The following is an 18257-nucleotide window of genomic DNA, read 5'->3' on the forward strand; positions in this document are numbered from 1 at the left end:
TGAGCTGGTATGCAGCAGTGGAGGATACCCCAAACCTGAAAATGTGACCTGGAAATGGTACAGGCAGACTGTTAGCAACACATGATATTAACTGTTTACCTTGGTCTGGTCTCCAGCAATAATCCAGTCATTAAATGTTAAAGTTGACATTCTGCTACTCATTCATTCATTAAATTGAACTGGAATGCACCTCAAAACATACCAATTACATACAAACTTAGAACAGAAACTTACAACACATACAACAGATACGTCTGTTTAATTCTAAGAAGCTCTCTGTTCTTCATCACGGTATAAAACTAGGGACAGAGCAAGAAAGAGACACAAGAAAGAGCAGGAGACACATGCTATGCACTTAATCACAGTGCCACACTTTAAATATAACTCTAATTTCTGCTTAAACATAGGGTCTGCACTTTAATTAGAAACAGTCTACCAGCCATCAGAGCCACGGCTGAAAACGCAGGGACTGAAATCTGTGTGTCAATTGAAAAATGTTTTAGTCATAAGGCATTGAATTATTATTATTATTATTATTATTATTATTATTATTATTATTAGCCATCAGCCATGAATTCCAGAACACAAAGTTACTGAAAAGACAACATAATACAATAGAAATATAAAAATAAAAATAATCCCTTCATGGTGCATTTAGAACCATTAAGTGAGATCCGTTCTTAAATTTTTAAAACATTTTGCAACATATTCCAGTCTGACAGAGCTGAATATCCAAAAGCCTTTCTTCAGTTTTTCTGGAACAGATAGCATGAAGACATCATATTGTAGATGTAATATACACCTGTTTGCATGTTGACATGACATTGGTATTTTTGCAAGTCCTTCTTTAAACAAAGAATACATAGTACATTTTCTATGCAATGTATTGTAACATGCAGTCATCCTAGAATAAATTCTGGAATTGGTAATTGTATGGCAGTTAGTAATTGGCTAAGAATGGGTAGCTAACTTCTTCTTTCTGTTTCATTTTAACCTTCTTTTTTGTGTCCCGTTCAGACACCACCCTTCACGCAAAAAGTACACTAGGTGTTGTTCTGAGAAAAAAAAGAAATGTGAGTTGGCTCTAGTTTTGTGGAGCTATAGCAGCACTTTGAATGGCTGCTCCAGCACAGTGAAACTACAGGCAACATGACCTTTCTCAGTGTACTGGATTAGAAACCTGCTTCCAATAATACAGTTGGTGATACATTCTGTGGTAACCCTGATCCTTTTTTCAGACTTCTTCACGTAAACCAGTTTGGCTGTTGTGGATTGTTGTTGTTAGATCTGTGTTTTCCTCATGAATAGTTTGAGTCCTGTTGTGCTGGTATTTTTTTTTAATTGCTGAAATGAGTGTGGCCTCTACTGTGAATCATTGATATTTGTATTTTTAACCTTTGAGTTTATCTGGTGACACCTCTGATTACTCACAGGAACGGTGGAGCTTTGCCAGACGGAACATCTGTGGTCGGAGAAAAGCTAATTTTTGGGCGGCCACTTCGCCTGAATGACAGCGGGCTCTATGAATGTGTGGTCAAAAACAAATTAGGATTTGGAAAAACAGAATATATGATGACAATATCAGGTGAGTGAATGCCGCTTTAGCCTTAATTTACTGTTTGCCTTATTAGGACACATTTAGAAAAATGATGTAACTATGCTGTCCCTTGTGGTTGAGCCGCGTTGACGCGAGTCAGGATGGAAACGTAATTTTTTGGTTTGCTTGTTTTTAAGATTCCCACTGTACTTTACATTGCAATTTTCTAGACTATAAAAATCTGAACAATGAAAAGAAAAAAGGAAATAATAACTTGACACCTAATTCAGGTTTACTCAAATTCAGTTATATAACTTAACATTTCATCAAGGCACTGTGTCTTTTTTTCCCCAGAAAACTCACAACTCACAGATGACTCTCCCATCAGCAAGCAGTTTCTGACCATTATCGGTGCTTCGGCTGGAGCCCTAGTGATATTCTTGGTCACTGTGGTTTTTCTTGTCAACTGCTACCATCGACAGAAGAACAGAAAGCTTGTGAGGCAGCTTAGTGGAAAAATGTAAGCTGAACAGGATTTTTTTTAATGAATGCTTTTAAATAATCAAACATCTTTAGGTAATTAATAAATAAATAACCAAATTCAGTTATTATTTCAGTATGCTGTTTTTTCTTGCCCAGGGAAGAAATTAACAACCTTTCAAGAGAAACATCTCTGAGGAGACTGAACTCTTTTAGCACAGACCCCCGGGTTCAGGTACACAACCCATAACACACTCTCATGCTGACAAGTCATCTGTCTTACAGAATACACCCATCCTGAGCCAGAGGAGCTGTTGTGGAGCCTCCCAATAATTACAAACTGTTATTATTGATTTATTTTAGTCATTATGTTGTCTAGAGTTTATGATGGCTTGATGAACTGGTTACCGTAATTTCTGGACTATAAGCCGCTACTTTTTTCCTACACTTTAAACACTGCGGCTTATTTATGTTTTTTTCGTGGCGCTTTATCACAACTGTTGTGAATCAGTCATTTTTAGTAACCCTCATTAACATGGAAAATACTAGAAGAAAAGCATATGATGTGACTTTTAAGTTAAAAGCGATCACTCTGGCGGTTGAAGAAGGAAATCGAGCTGCCGCGCGTAATCTTGGCATACATTACGGTAATCAATGGCGAGAAGGTGGAGACGCCCGGCTGAAGAACTGATCCAAAGCAAAAAGTCAACAAAAGCTTTTAGTCGTAAACATCGCAGGTGGCCTGAGCTTGAAAATGTTCTGGAAGACTGGGTCAACACACAAAGAGCAGGCGGCCGCGGTGTTTCCGCTGTACAAATCAGACGGAAGGCAAAAGCAATCGCCACTGCGATGAAAGTAGAAGATTTTAGAGGTGGGCCATTGGGGAGTTTTAGATTGTTCATTGTTTGAGTAAAAAAAGCATAAACAACGTAATTTGTGTGTAGCTGATACAAACGTATATTTCAAGGTAGCTGCATTACAGACACCGTTAGAAAAAAAAAAAGCATTTACCGGTAGAATATATTTGTTTATGTTGCTAAGCGGATTAAATTAAAAGAAAAGTTAAAAAATCCTGACGTGATAAAAATTGGATTTAAGGTCTCTGTATAAACATACAAGTGAAAAGAGTGGCTGTTGTTTCTTAAAACATACAAGTGAAAAGAGCGGCTGTTGTTTCTTACCTGTCTGTTTGTCACTCGTCAGTGATTTGTCTCTTACGGTAATAAAAACATATACCGGTACTGAATGTTTTCGATCTAATTTTTCATATTACTACATGGGATACCTGCAGATTAAAATCCGGTGCAGCTTGTATAAATACAAAATTTATTTTCTTTCTAAAATTAGATTGTGCGGTTTATAATCAGGTGCACTCTATAGTCCGGAAATTACGGTAATCAGAAATGTAACTGTCTCATTACTCGCCAATGAAAGTAATTTTGTGTTGTGTAGTTATATTTATTGTAATTTTTATGTTGTCAGTAATGTTTCTTTTTTCAAACTCCTCCAGCCTGATGATTATGCCCTGCTCAGAGTGGACAGCTGTTTAAAAAACAGCCAGCTGTCTTTGGTAAGTTTCCTACTGAAGACAATCATTTTGTATGAATTTGAGGGCAAAAAATTCTGCTCGAATGTTTTCCGTGTACAGAACTTTGGTATTTGGCGGTTTCTTAAGACATATTAGTAACAATCAGATTTCGAATCATTCTCAATAGAGATGTTCTCCTCGAAGCAGCAGCTGGACTTGTATCAATCCTTTGAAGCAGAAGTATCATGTCAGGATGTAACGATGCCTCGCTGTGCCCTGAAAAAATCATGTACTTCTGACCAAATAATGCCGCCCTCATTTTGGCAAAGTGTCATGCTGCTTCTAAATCAGGACGGTTTTCAAATTCTCATAACCGGGAGCACGATCCCTCGAACCATTGTAGATTTTTTGAGTGGAAGAGATTTTGGGAGCACTATTGCTGTAGTTGCATTAAGGAAACATTGATTTCAGTAGTTTCTGATGGACACAGATATTAAATACACATTAACAGGTTAGAAGACAAATGTAAAGTGTTTGAGAGCAGAAATTAAAAACCTTTGAATGATCCAAATACCCAAGTTTATTGTCTGTGTACATTCTCAGTCATCCAGGTCATTGTATCCAAGGTAGTTTTCTCTGTCAACTGGACTGGGTTTCTTCTCTTGAAGACGTTTCGCCTTCTATCCAGAAGGCTTCTTCAGTTCTGAAATCGCTGGGGAGAGAGCTTGAAAATATATAGCCCCTGTGGACCATTTGCATGCTAATGATCTGGGAGGTCACCTGAGAGTCGTTAGCAGGGTCGTTGGTCGGGTCGTTCACCTAGTTTCTGTTGAGGTGTCTCCCCTTTGTCTGCTGGGTCACATGGTGATGAGTCACTGGGTCTCCTGGAATGGTGTGAATGTTTGTTTTGCTGTTGGAAGGAGTGGAGGACTGCATTGTATGTGGGTGATAGGAAGTGCCTCAGGCCACCACCTCTGTTTAAGGATGGTTTCTCCAATTTAACATGGATAGCTTCCTTGACCCCCCTTTCAAACCAGCGGTCTTCTCTGGCCAGTATCCTTACTTGGCTGTCCTCGAAGGAGTGCCCACTCTCCTTTAAGTGTAAGTGGACTGCTGAATCCTGACCCGAAGAGGGTCTGTGTTGTGCCATTCTTCTGTGGAGAGGTTGTTTGGTTTCCCCAAGTTTATTGTTACACAAGCATTTCCCATTTATCTATATTTATCTTTGAATTTTCTAAAAATATTTTGAATTTCTATCACCCATGTAAAAGTTTATCACTTTTACATACAGTACTTTATTAAGGTACAATCCCATTATCATACAACAACAGTATATAACTATTTAATATAGTTAAACATTTTAAAATGCAGATAGAACCTTCCTTAAAAATACATAACACCTTATTAATGCCCATATGTTTTGGACACTCGGGTGAAAAGAGGAGCAGAGCTGTCAACTGATCACTACCTGTTGGTGAGTTGGATCAGGTGGGGGGGGCACCGCGCAGACCTGGCAGGCCCAAATGCGTAGTGAGGGTCTGTTGGGAACGCTTGGTGGAGGAACCTGTCAGGCGGGTCTTCAACTCCCACCTCCGACAGAGCTTTGATTGCGTTCCGGGGACGGGGGGGACATTGAGTCTGAATGGGCCATACTCCACTCCGCCATTGTTGAGGCGGCTGTCACGAGTTGCGGCTGCAAGGCTGCTGGTGTTGGTCGTGGCGGTAATCCCCGTGCCCAATGGTGGACACAGAGGTGAGGGGAGCCGTCAGGCTGAAGAAAGAGGCCTACAGGTCATGGTTGGTCTGTGGGTCTCCGGAAGCAGCTGACTGGTACAGGTTGGCTAAGTGGGTTGCGGCTGAGACGGTCGCGGAGGCAAAGACTTGGAGGAGTTCGGTGAGGCTATGGAGGAAGACTTTCGGTCGGCACTGAGAAGATTCTGGCAAACTTAGGGGCGGCATGCGGCAACTTGCTCACACTGTGCTAGGTGTGCGTGGGGAGCTGCTGACGTCTCCTGGGGCAATTATCTGGCGGTTATTATCTGAAGGAATACTTCCAGGAGCTCCTCAATCCTACCAACACGTATCCACAAGGAGGAACAGAGTCGGGAGACCAGGAGGTGGACCATCCAATTTCCGGAGCAGAAGTTGCCGAGGTAGTGAAACAGCTGCCTGGCAGTGGAGCTCCGGGAGCAGATGAGATCTGCCCAGGGTATCTTAAGGCTCTGGATGTTGTAGGGCTGTCCTGGTTGTCACGCCTCTGCAACATTGCGTGGACATCGGGTGCCCTTGGACTGGCAGACCGGGGTGGTGGTCCCTATATTTAAGAGTGGGGACCAGAGGGTGTGTTCCAACTATAGGGGGATCACACTCCTCAGGGTGGAGGGTGTTGAGTTCGGTAGGCGGAAAATCTCATTGCTGCTTTTTTCGGAAGATGTAGTTCTTCTGGCACCATCAAGAACCATCAAGGACCTCCAACACATGCTGGGCAGTTTGCCCACCGAGTGTGAAGCGGCAGGGATGTGGATCAGCACCTCCAAGTCAGAGTCCATGGTCCTTGCTCAGAAAAAGGTAGAGTGCCTTCTCCGGGTCAGGGAGGAGGTCCTGACTCAGGTAGAGGAGTTCAAGTATCTCGGGATTTTGTTCACAAGTGAGGGTAGAATGGAACGGGAGATCGACAGGTGGATCGGAGCGGCATCAGCAGTGATGTGGGCGCTAAACCGATCTGTCATGGTGACGAAGGAGCTGAGCAGGAAGGCAAAGCTCTCGTTTTTTCAATCAATCTACTTCCCAATCCTCACCTATGGCCATCAACGTTGGGTGATGACCAAAAGAACGAGATCGCGGATACAAGCGGCCGAAATGAGTTTCCTCCGCAGGGTGGCCAGGCTCAACCTTAGAGATAGGGTGAGAAGCTCGGACACCCGGGAGGAGCTCGGAGTAGAACTGCTGCTTCTCCACATCGAGAGGAGTCAGCTGGGGTGGCTCGGGCATCTGGCCAGGATGCCTTCCAGACGCCTCCATTTAGAGGTGTTTCGGACATGTCCCACCTAGGACTAGGTGGAGGGATTACATCTCTCGCCTGGCTTGTGAGTGGCTGGGGGTCTCTCCGGAGGAACTGATGGAAGTGACCGAGGAGAGGGCTGTCTGGGCATCCCTCCTGAAGCTACTGCCCCCGTGACCTGGATTCAGATAAGCGGGAGAAAACGAGACGAGACCTTATTAATTTTATGACACCTTGCCTTTATTATTCTATTCCAATTTCATTTCAAAGGTTTCCCAGCAGATGTTGCCATATGTGTTATATGTTTCGACACAATGAACCCTTTCAACACAAGGCTCAGTTATCTATCACTAATTCTTATCAAAATGTCATAAACATTTAGTTTCTTATTTTAAATTCTTATTCTCACCCATTATATATTTCTCTTTTAACCTCTGATTTAGCTGATTTCTGTTGATTGATTCAGTTTGATTGGTTATTCAGGGGCATCTTTCGTAAAGTGATGTAACTGTACAGGTCGCTTCCCCACAGGAACAACCCATTTACAAAGGAGGCCAAACCACAGTGGGTGAGAAATGGGGTCCCCTTCATTTGACTTCAAGCCGGATTGGCGTGAACGCTTGCGGCTCGCGTACAAAAATGGGGTCCTCAGGGAGAGGTGGAAGTGGATGAACTTGGGCGCCCCTGTGTATGGCCTAATGGCAGTGAGAGCCTGAGAGAAACAGAGATGGAGATAGAGAAGGAGCGGAGAAGGGTAGTGTCATACCTGAAGAACAGCAACATGTCATTGGTACAGTATGATATTAACTGCGGAGAGATTAGTCTGAAATCCATTGTAGTTTGTTTTTAAATATCACATGGTATCATTGTGCCAGGCTTATGCACAGGCACCGCTTTTGTATTTACCTGCTAAGGGTAGTAAATGTTACATTTGGATATCATGAGTGATTAATAAATGATCAAAGCCTAATTTACAACTAATTAAGATTGAAGAAATTTGGAGCTCTTGACAGTGTTGAGTTTGGCAAAATTCACTCTTTCAACATTAAACAAACAGCATGTATGTTTAAAATACATTTATTATTAACAACAAAGGTAAAACATTAAAACATTCACATCTACAGTGTACTTCTATGAAAGGATTCCAAGTGATATCAGTGGATTATTTTTCTTTGGTAAAATTTTGGGTTGAAAAATATAAAAGCAACACTCTGCAAACATATAGGAACCACAGCTCTCAGCCTTTCAGTCAAAGGTTAAACTCAAGGCCAAAATTTGAAGCTTTAACTCAACGAAAATCGAACTGAGCTGTTGTCTACTCATGCCAGTGTTGTGGTCTGTAGATATAGAGCTTAATCTTAAATAAATGTTTATCTGATCTGTATTCATATCATCTATTTAATTTCTTTTCCTGTTTCTCGTTCATGTGTATGTGTGTCGCGCTCTTTTTGGACACTGAAAAATATTTAAACGCACACAAAACAATGAAATCACGTCGATCGCGGTTTTAGTTTTAAAATGAATTTATTGTCAAAATTGCACGGTTTTATTCGCTTTTTTCTTCGTTTGACTTCAAGCTGTATTGGCGTGAACGCTCGCGGCTCGTGTACAAAAATGGGGTCCCCAGGGAGAGGTGGACGTGGATGAACTTGGGCGCCCCTGTGTCTGGCCTAATGGCAGTAAGAACCTGAGAGAAACAGAGATGGAGATAGAGAAGGAGCGGAGAAGGGTAGTGTCATACCTGAAGAACAGCAACATGTCATTGGTACAGTATTATATTAACTGCAGAGAGATTAGTCTGAAATCCATTGTAGTTTGTTTTTAAATATCACATGGTATCATTGTGCCAGGCTTATGCACAGGCACCGCTTTTGTATTTACCTGCTAAGGGTAGTAAATGTTACATTTGGATATCATGAGTGATTAATAAATGATCAAAGCCTAATTTACAACTAATTAAGGTGGAAGAAATTTGGAGCTCTTGAGAGTGTTGAGTTTGACAAAATTCACTCTTTCAACACTAAACAAACAGCATGTATGTTTAAAATACATTTATTATTAACAACGGTAAAACATTGAAACATTCACATCTACAGTGTACTTCTATACATGTGTGCGTGTCTGTGTGTGTGTTTGTGTGTGTTTGAAAAAGAGGCTGCTGAGGCCTTGAGGCTAGGAACGAAGAAGATTCAACAAAAAAGGTTGACCAAGATAGGTGACTGTGTGGGTCACTCAAACCATGTGCAGACTGAGGTCGCACCAGGCTGCAGTAGGGTGGTTAGTTTAGCATGTAAGAGACCCTGAATCGATGTACTGCAAGTTAACCAACATCAACTAAATAACGTGGCAGAACCAAATAAACATTACCTGACTACTAAACTGATCACAAATCACTTTGACACAAATAAAACATCAGGTAGAAATTCTGTGTTTAGCGTGGCTTGACTAAGCCTCGTTGGTGTTACCAGTACTGGAGGGAGAGATGATTGGTCTGGTGTGTTGCTCTTTTGGCTGGAGATCCTGGTGGGGAAGCCAAGCTGGGAAAAGTTGTACTTCCAGTTTTGGGGTAGTTTTTAAGCAACTTGGTGCTAGCTAGCTGGGTAGCCCCCATTGCTGAGAAGATTAGACTGCAAGATCGTTTGTTGGCTAATAGAAGTTGTTTTGCAGTATCTTTGTAATTTCTCTGCAGGCACTTTTGTCACTGCTGTGAGGAAAGGCAGTGTTGCTGCTTTCTTTCTCTAAGCTTGCTGCCTAAGCTCAGCAGCTGGGGTGGGGGTGGGTCCTGGGAAAAGCCTTTATATGACCTGATGACTTCCAAGTCACATGCCACAGTCAACCAGTGACAGCTGCTGGGTCAGGTTTTCACACCTGGAGGATTGAGGGACTTTTGTTGGTCTAGTACAGCGCTTCTCAAATAGTGGGGCAGGGGGGCGCGGTGCGATGCCGTGTGACCCCGGAGAACATGTTTTTTTTTATGTTTTTTTTTGCCGTACTAGAATAAAGTGTAATTGCACATCCCGCGCGCACACACCACAGAGCGGCAAGAGATAGGAAGTGCAGTGAACAAACCACCAAGAGACAGCATGAAAAAATACTTAACAGTGATGAAAAGAAAGGCGGAGAGAGACGGAGATAATGAGACATACGAAAGTCTCCCGAAAGCTAAGACGAGGAAATATGACGAAGCATATATAGCGCTTGGCTTCACTACGACTACAGTGGGAGACGAGGAAAGACCGGTGTGTTTACTGTGTCTAAAAATGTAGCATGAAGCCAAATAAATGAAGGCGTCACTTAAAGACATTACACCCCAGTCACGCTGATCAGCCGCTTGAGTTTTTTCGGCAAAAACGTGCCGAATATTGGCAACAATCATCCCGCTTTGGTCTATATTTCTTTCTTTTTTTGTTTTCTTTAATATTAATAAGGATACAATGTTATGCAGAGGTGTACTTATAACAATTTAATAGACAAATGATACTAATTATAGTCACGGCGGGGGCGCAAAATGTTTTCTTCTTCCTAGGGGGGGCGTAACAGAAAATAATTGAGAAGCACTGGTCTAGTATAATGAAAGCCATGTGGTCATTGGGTTATGCTTGGTGCGCCTCAATTGCTCATCCACAGGTCCAGGTCCCAACAGTATAATAGGTTATCTGCCATCATCAGTGTTGTCAAGTCCTTTTTATTTGCAGCTGTTCAATTATTTTGAGAATTTAAATGATATTGAAAATGATGACAAATATAGTTTGTGCTCTGTCTGCCAGGACTCAGGACTACTCTCTTCTATGGGTCCCATAAAGGTTCAGCAGGATGACTCAGACTCAGAACAGAGCAACCCCAAGGAGGAAGACTCGCCACAGTCAATAGTAGAGGGATATGAGGGTGATGAAGACAGCAGCTTCTATCAGCTGTCAGAAGCTCTCACCAATCACTTCTACTACAGTAACGGAGTCCTCAGGCCCAAATTACACCCCAATGCCATCCTGCTGCATTCCAGAGCCCAGATAATCTAGAAAACAGACATCTCTGTTTCCAATCAGGCCGCTAGCTTTGCTTCATGGCCACCTCTCAGGCAGAGATCCTTGCTGCCACAATTCCACTAGCTGCAGCATGTTTGATTCATGCACTTCATGGAAGTGGTCCCAACCATTCTAATGGTTTAATTCTAATCAGTGAATGAAGTTTGTGTCTATACACTACAGTTATATTCCTTAATGTGTAGGGTGCTAGTACAATTCAATTTCCCTACGGGGATGAATAAAGTAATCTGGAATCTTGAAATTTCATACAGTGAGTACCCAACCCCATATAACCCCATATAACTGAGGTGAAGAAAAAAAATGAATTAAAAAAAAAATCAAAATTAATTAATTTTAAAAAAGGCTGCCTTTTTGGCACAGTTGATGGGAATTAATGGGAAGCATTTATCCACAATACAAAAAATGAATCAACTTTATGCATTTTTTTTTTTTTTTTTCATCTCAGTGTATTAGAAATAGGCTATTCCCATTTTTAGCATGTTACCTCTGCATTGTGATTTTTTGCTTTTATGGTCTTTTTTAGTCTAGTGTGATGATGAAAAGTTTGGATACTTAGTGTTTTTAACGTACAGTTATCTGTAAACAGTTTGAGCATCCCTGGTAAAAATTTGGAAAATTAAAAGATAATGCCTGGTTAAAAAAAGACTCCAAGTGATATCAGTGGATTATTTTTCTTTGGTAAAATTTTGGGTTGAAAAATATAAAAGCAACACTCTGCAAACATATAGGAACCACAGCTCTCAGCCTTTCAGTCAAAGGTTAAACTCAAGGCCAAAATTTGAAGCTTTAACTCAACGAAAATCGAACTGAGCTGTTGTCTACTCATGCCAGTGTTGTGGTCTGTAGATATAGATCTTAATCTTAAATAAATGTTTATCCATCTTTTTCTGATCTATTTAATTTCTTTTCCCGTTTCTCGTTCATGTGTATGTGTGTTTTTTTGGAAGGTGATTTTTTTTGTATGCGTTCTCTTTTTGGACACTGAAAAATATTCCAGATGCCAAAACGATCGATGCACATCGCGTGCCGATCGCAGCCAAAATGCGGGACGTGAACGACACAATCCTTAACTTGGGCGCCAAAACGAAAATCCCTCCGTTTGTTGGTGCTTCGCAGCTATTCGCGGCGCTTCCGCCATGGGCTCCTCGAAGCAGCATTCTGAAAATAAAAATCACTAATGCCCACAAAGCAGGTCATCACAGGATAGTAAATACGTTTTCTGATGACCTTGTCCTTAGTTGTCTGTGTAGCTAAGAAATGGCAATTAAGATCATGTTACCCTGGATTTTCAGGTGTGTTCAAGGTCACTATTCATTTGTACAGTCCCCTTTGTAATTTAAGTTTTTAACATATGGTCTTTATTTGCTTCCTAAATTATTCAGAATTATAATTGAACCATTCTTTCATCTGCCTGTAAAATATTCTCTAGTGACTACCAACATAACCCCATACACCATACCCCGATGGATCCACAGTTGGATCCCCCCAGTTTTAAATGTCATTTATTCTGGTACTCAAGTACTCTATTTTAACTTCTTCAGTTTTCAAGACTTGTTTCTGAAGTTCCATCTGAAGTCTGCTGGCTAGAGAAAGAAAGTTTAAAATCCTGTTTGACTGAAATATCTTCAGAAAGGTTTGCAAAATTTGATGAAAAATGAGAATTAAATTTTTTTTAATCTAAAGGGAATGTCTCATCTTTAACTTCATGCCCTTTGTAGATTACGTCATCTTCCTCTTCCTTAACTGTTCAATGTAACAGAAATTTTGAAGAGGTGTTCCCTCTTTACCTGCCACTATACAACTTTTTTTGGTCAATTTTTCTATTTTGTTTACAAAACTAAACCCCCCCCCCCCATATTTAAGTGTTACCTTTTGCTTGATTAGAAAAACATGAATTTAAACACCTCAAAAAGCAGATAACTGGGGGGGAGGGGGGGGGGGGGGGTGTTGTTGAAGGGTTCCCCCTTTAACAGCATGATTCTGTTCATTGCAGCATCATGCCAATTTTAAATGTGTAAATATTGTGCAAATGAAAAATAAAACAAAATGTCACAAATGAAGGAACATTTATCATCTGTGTTTTAAAAATATAAAAATCCCATATGCTGCAGTTTTTTCTGCAGTCTCCACTTTAAAAAAATAAATAAATTCCCCCCTAAAAAATAGAAACTGTATTAAGACATAGTCATACCTAATGCACATTTATTTGTTTAGACATGTGGAAATGTGAACAATCTAATACAAAAAGTCTTTAAGCTTAATATACTTTCAGAAATGTAAGGTTAGTTCTCTACAACAGGAAATTTCATCCAAAATTACTCATCCCCAGGAACTTCTGAATAGTTTCTGAAAATTAAGTGGTTGTGGTGCCCCACATGTGATTTTTTTTCTTTCAAAACACACTTCTGTAGTCACCTGGCTTCCTAGTTAGGAGGGGTTTTTTTTGCTTTCACAAAGTCAGTACTGTAACTGTATGCACTGTGCCATCATCTAATATATATAAAACCATTTTCTCTATTGTCATTGAACTTTAAAGTGCAACTTTAATTGAATAGTACTGGGGTAATATTAAAGGCCCTATTTTAGTCTTTACTTGGTATAATTTAGGTAATTTTCAAATGTAGGTACTTGCCAAAATCTAGGTAATCCCCACAGTAATAAATACTTAATTGCTACAAGAAGACAACAATTCCTCCATTTGTAAAGTTTAACTACTTATGATGTTCTGTTTTGTGTTGGTTAAGAACTAGATACATTCTGAACACCATTTCTTAAAATTTGACAGGACTGAAAAACTACTCTAATAGTCCAGCAAAATATAAACAACATGTTCAGGAAATAAATTCTTCCCTAAACTAAATAACCAAATTTAATTCCTTTAATCAAAGCATAACCAAAACTTGGAAAGAATAGCAACACAATATCCTATAACATCAAGAATTTCCTAATTGAGGCATTAAATCTGATTTTTTTTGTCCTGCATTCAGCATATCAAACTGCATTTTGTGACTGAATGTCTTTGTGAATCCGTTGGTGGGTGCGAAGGTTACTTCTCTGAGAAAAGCTCTTTCCACACGTGTCGCACATGTATGGTTTTTCTCCCGTGTGAATTCGCTGGTGAATCTCCAGATGGCTGACACGGTCAAAACTTTTGCCACAGAATGGGCAAATGAACCACTTCTCCTTAATGCGGCGGCCTGCTAATGTCCTTTGCAACTCTGGCTCATTTAAAAAAAAGAATCTCCTATCTGGGTTGAAAGAGGACATGTTCTTAGTTGGAGGGGGGTTATCGATAGGAATCCTAGTGGACTCACCTCTGTCTGTTAGTGCATCTATACGTTGACCTGTCTGCCCTTGGCTAAAAGTTACAGAAGCCCTTGATTTGCTCGATAGAGCCTGTCTTTTTTCCCTCATCAACCTGTCAGAACAAACTGTCTCTGAACTATCAAACATATCTAATGCATTCTGAATGAATAGGATTTCCGAATCTAGACTTTGTAAAAGTTGCTTTGGCTCGCAAAAACAGTCAGAGTCATCAGTAGCTTCACTGTCTCCCACAGAAACTGTTGACCACCGCTGGCTCTCTTGTTCTGGTACCTCAAAAGGCTGCTGGTTCAGTTCCATTTCATTGTGAACTGCTTCTTCATTAGCAGTTTTTTTGATGTCCCCCTCCTTCTCCATAATCACGACATCTCCCTGCTCTTCGGACTTGATGATAAAATCCTTGCCATCATGTTTTCTTCCATCACTCTCAGAGCAGTCAGATTCTAACTGTTCATCTGTTGGTGAAGGTGGTGTTCTCTGAGTGGCCAAAGGGTCTGTCTTGTCTTTAAAACTGGGATCACAAAATGAAGTCTGGGCTGAATCGAATTCTGGTCCTAAAACACACACAAAAGTGTTTCCGGAAGAGTTGAATACTTACTGAACTTTTTTTTTTTTTTTAACCTTTAAGAACCCTCTAAACACATAAATCCTAAAAAAAAGTCAACTTTTGCTCACTGTGGCTGTCATACTGAATATCTAAACAAAATAAAATTTATTAATACAATAGATGCTAAGTAATCCTAACAATTATAGTAATGCTAGTCTGGACATTTTTTTGTGTTTAAATGTGTTTTTATGTTATAAATGTGTCTTGATGTGAAAATTATGAATGTTCAGTCATGTCAATGAATCTATCTCTCTATCTGTGTGACTTGCTGTGTTTTTGTGAACTGTACAATTGCTGTAAAACACAAAGTATTGATAATCATATTCTTTGTAAGCACCTTTCAGGAAACTAGACACTGAACGGCAGACATATAAAACAGTGATTAAAATCAGCACAAAATAGAAGGTGATAAAATGACTGACAGTGTAGCCAGAGTAAGTAGGCAGTATTACCTTGTCTCTAATGAGCAGTTATTCTTACCATCACTGCTGTTCTGCTGCTCCTTGTTCGAGAAAGACGACGTGGACAGGCATGAACTCTGCTTCTTAGAGAGGATGTATAGCCGCTCGTTTTCTATTAACACTAACTTCCTGTTTAAGGCTTCTATTTCATTTTCTTTTCGGCGAAGTTCCACTTGTACGAGACTGAAGCCGTCCTCCCACAGCTTACTGATTTCTAGTACAGCAGCTTTAGCTAACATTTCCATGATGTTGGTTAACTTGCTCTGGAAAGCTGCGCAGCTATCCATGTCGGTTCGCTCTGGTGTCGCACGTCGAAATAACGGGAGATCTCCTGTGCGGGTGGGAAAAACAATACTCACGTAAATTACATAAAATCGGCTACCGTTATCTTCAAAACAACACTTTCAGAGCATTTAAATGTCACGCACTATCGACCGGATATAATGCCGGATATAGTGCCTGTCATGTGACCGCTTCATCGGGCAAAATTCTCTCTCTCTCTCTCTCAACAAAATTGCTAATTAAAAATCAGTGTCTTCTCTTTGGAAGTTGTAATACTGGAGAATTATTTATTTTTACTCTTTCAAAGATCTTTAAAATATTATCCAAAGAATGTAATAAAATGCATTAAAATAAAAAACTAACACTATTAATCTGAAACATACTAAGCTATTAATGTTTATAATATGGTCATTATTATAACATTATTTTGACATCTATAACGTTATATTATTGTTGCACACGTGATTGGTTCCTCTATCTGTCGATCAAATGTAGGTGGAATTAGTGACAGCAAGAGAGGAGCGACACCAAAGCTGTCAAACAACGGTAGTCATATGAAATATTATGCTTGTAGCATTTAATAAAACATTGCTGTATTTTTCATTTGTAAATGATTCACTTTCGAAATGAGGCCATTGGAGGTGTGAGTTTTCGTAATCTTAACTTGACAAATCAGATAGCCAGCAGCTGTCAAGGAGCTATCTGCCCGGAGCTAACTTGCCCGCCGCTGCCTCATAGTCTTTGTGAAGGAGTGTTCGCCTTCCGTCATCCAGCGCTCTGTCCGTTTCCGTGGCAGCCGAGAACCATGGTGAACAACGACTTCTCGTGCCCCGTTGTACGTATCGCCACCGTGCTGGTCCCTTTTTCTCCACTTTGTGGGTCAAAGGGATGTTCAGAGGGATCTCATCCATGTTGGTGATGTGGCTGGGCGTGTTTATCTTGTTGCGGCAGTAGGTGCGGAAGATGGCCACCCTCTCCTGGTAATCCGCGGGCAGCCGCTGCGCAACAGTTGTCCTCGCGCGTATGGAGAGATGCCACCTCCTCATAAAGCGAAAACACTAAGATTGCTCGATTGCCATTTTCAACCGGATATTCGATGGCCTGCAGTTTAAAGTAAGCCTCATTCATACGCGTCTTGCTTGACCAGCGGCATTTTAGGGGATCCTTATGCGTAGGTGTGCCGCTAATCGATTGGCGGAGCGTTTACCGTAGTGCACCCACCAAAGGCGCGGAGCAGATTTTGGAACTCAGTCCACACACAAGACGCACCATATTATAAGGCGCACCGTCGATTTTTGAGAAAATCTCAGTGTTTTAGGTGCACCTTATAGTCGTGAAAATACGGTAGACCTAAATCATCTCTCTGATATCTGTGATGTAATTCTCCAGTGACATCCTTTGACAGTAGATTCATTTTCTGCTTTGTATAAATCTAAGTCAGGCACTCCATCCATTTGAAATGATTATCTATATTACCGTAATTTCCGGACTATAAGCCGCTACTTTTTTCCTACACTTTAAACACTGCGGCTTGTTCTACGGTGCGGCTTATTTGTGTAATCTTTCTATCGGCCGCTAGGGGCGTTCGAGCAGAAAAGGTAAGAGTGAGACAGGTGAAATATACGTGTCGAGGAAGACGCAAGTTTAATGTAACTTCGCGCTTTGTGTATGAATAAAATTAGCATAAACAGACCCTCATCATGGAAAATGCATATGACACAGCTTTCAAGTTAAAAGCAATCGAGCTGGCCGATAAAGAAGGAAACAGAGCTGCTGCACGTAAACTTAACATAAATGAATCGATGGTGAGACGCTGGAAACGGCAGCGGGAAGAACTGGAGTAATGTAAGAAGACGAAAAAAGCTTTCAGAGGTAATAGAAGCAGGTGGCCCGAACTGGAAAACATTCTTGAGGACTGGGTGAGCACACAAAGAGCAGATGGCCGAGGTGTTTCTACTGTGCATATAAGACTGAAAGCAAAAACAATCGCCACCGAAAAGAAAATTCAGGATTTCAAAGGAGGACCGTCGTGGTGTCTAAGATTTATGAAACAAAAAGGTCTGTCCATCAGGACACGGACAACTCTGTGTCAGCAACTCCATCCCGAATACGAGGAACAAGTCGCAAATTTTCAGAAATTCATTCAAACAAAGATAGCAGAAAATTCCATCGGACCAGACAACATCATAAATATGGATGAGGTACCTCTGACGTTTGACCTGCCCCTCACCAGGACCGTCAACAAGAAAGGTGAAGCATCTGTCACACTGACAACAAGCGGCCATGAGAGGACGCATTTCACCTGTGTTTTGGGCTGCACTGCATCCGGACTGAAGCTTCCACCAATGGTAATTTTTAAGCGGATTACTATGCCAAAAGAAAAACTCCCGAAAGACATTGTCGTGAAAGTTAACACGAAAGGGTGGATGGCAGAGAGCCTAATGAAAGAATGGTTGACCGAGTGTTATGACAAGCAACCGGGAGGATTTTTTCATACAAAAAAAGCGTTACTCGTTTTGGACAGCATGAGGGCCCACATTTCAGATTCTGTGAATGCAGCCATCAAGAGGACAAACTCTCGATGAAGACAGCTCTCTGTGACTTTTACCGGTATGCCCTTTTACCGGTATGCCCTGTTGGTGCTGTGCTACCGTGTTGCTGTTATGTTATGTTACTGCCGCGTCTGAGTGACTTTTACTGGTATGCTTTTTTAACCAGCCCTGTTAGTGCTGTGTTACTGCCGTATTGCTGCTGTGTTACTGCCGCGTCACAGGCACTGTTTGAAAAGATAAGCAAAGGTAGTGTACCGTGTTGGGGAGGGTCAGTGTGGGAATTTCCAAGCATGCTTTGTGGCAGTGTGTCTGTGGGTTCAGGTTGGTGTTAACCCTGTTTTTGTTCGTTGTAAATGTTATCTTTTGCAACTTTCAATGTTAGTGATCTATTTATTGAATTCTGGTTGTTGATGTATTTAATTACTGTTTTAATTACTGTTTG

General features: G+C 40.9%; 2 protein-coding genes across 5 annotated transcripts in view; one reads left to right on the forward strand and one right to left on the reverse strand.

Annotated features, from left to right (window-relative positions):
• nectin4b (nectin cell adhesion molecule 4b) overlaps nt 1-11474 on the forward strand; it is a 22116-nt gene extending 10642 nt beyond the window's left edge. Inside the window, exons 5-11 of one of the 2 annotated variants that reach the window (XR_003886941.1) lie at nt 1-57; nt 1434-1585; nt 1892-2057; nt 2177-2252; nt 3528-3587; nt 7078-7336; nt 8124-8261. The exon at nt 1-57 is cut by the window's left edge and continues 61 nt beyond it. Coding sequence is in view for 1 of the 2 variants with exons in the window: in XM_011619555.2 (XP_011617857.1) it covers nt 1-57; nt 1434-1585; nt 1892-2057; nt 2177-2252; nt 3528-3587; nt 10314-10562 (760 nt within the window). In the remaining variant the exon portion in view is untranslated. Of the gene's footprint in view, nt 58-1433; nt 1586-1891; nt 2058-2176; nt 2253-3527; nt 3588-7077; nt 7337-8123; nt 8262-10313 lie in introns of those variants that run through there. The other variant, XM_011619555.2, reaches the window with a different exon arrangement.
• On the reverse strand, nt 8048-15460 carry LOC105418814 (zinc finger protein 16-like). 3 transcript variants are annotated; one of them, XM_011619558.2, is made up of 3 exons: nt 15001-15460; nt 14187-14467; nt 8048-8233 (listed from the first exon to the last, which is right to left on the reverse strand). In XM_011619558.2, exons 1-3 carry the CDS (start codon nt 15266-15268, stop codon nt 8093-8095), a joined length of 690 nt encoding a protein of 229 aa, XP_011617860.1. In that variant the 5' UTR covers nt 15269-15460; the 3' UTR covers nt 8048-8092. The 3 variants fall into 3 exon arrangements, 2 of the variants coding, with proteins under 2 accessions (XP_011617860.1, XP_011617859.1); XR_965851.2 differs by lacking the exon at nt 8048-8233 and having other exon boundaries at nt 12772-14467; nt 14973-15460; XM_011619557.2 differs by lacking the exon at nt 8048-8233 and having other exon boundaries at nt 12772-14467; nt 15001-15448.
• Nucleotides 15461-18257: the final 2797 nt, after the last annotated feature.

This window comes from Takifugu rubripes, chromosome 22 (assembly GCF_901000725.2).
Source record: "Takifugu rubripes chromosome 22, fTakRub1.2, whole genome shotgun sequence".
In the NCBI taxonomy this organism is placed as follows: Eukaryota; Metazoa; Chordata; class Actinopteri; order Tetraodontiformes; family Tetraodontidae; genus Takifugu; species Takifugu rubripes.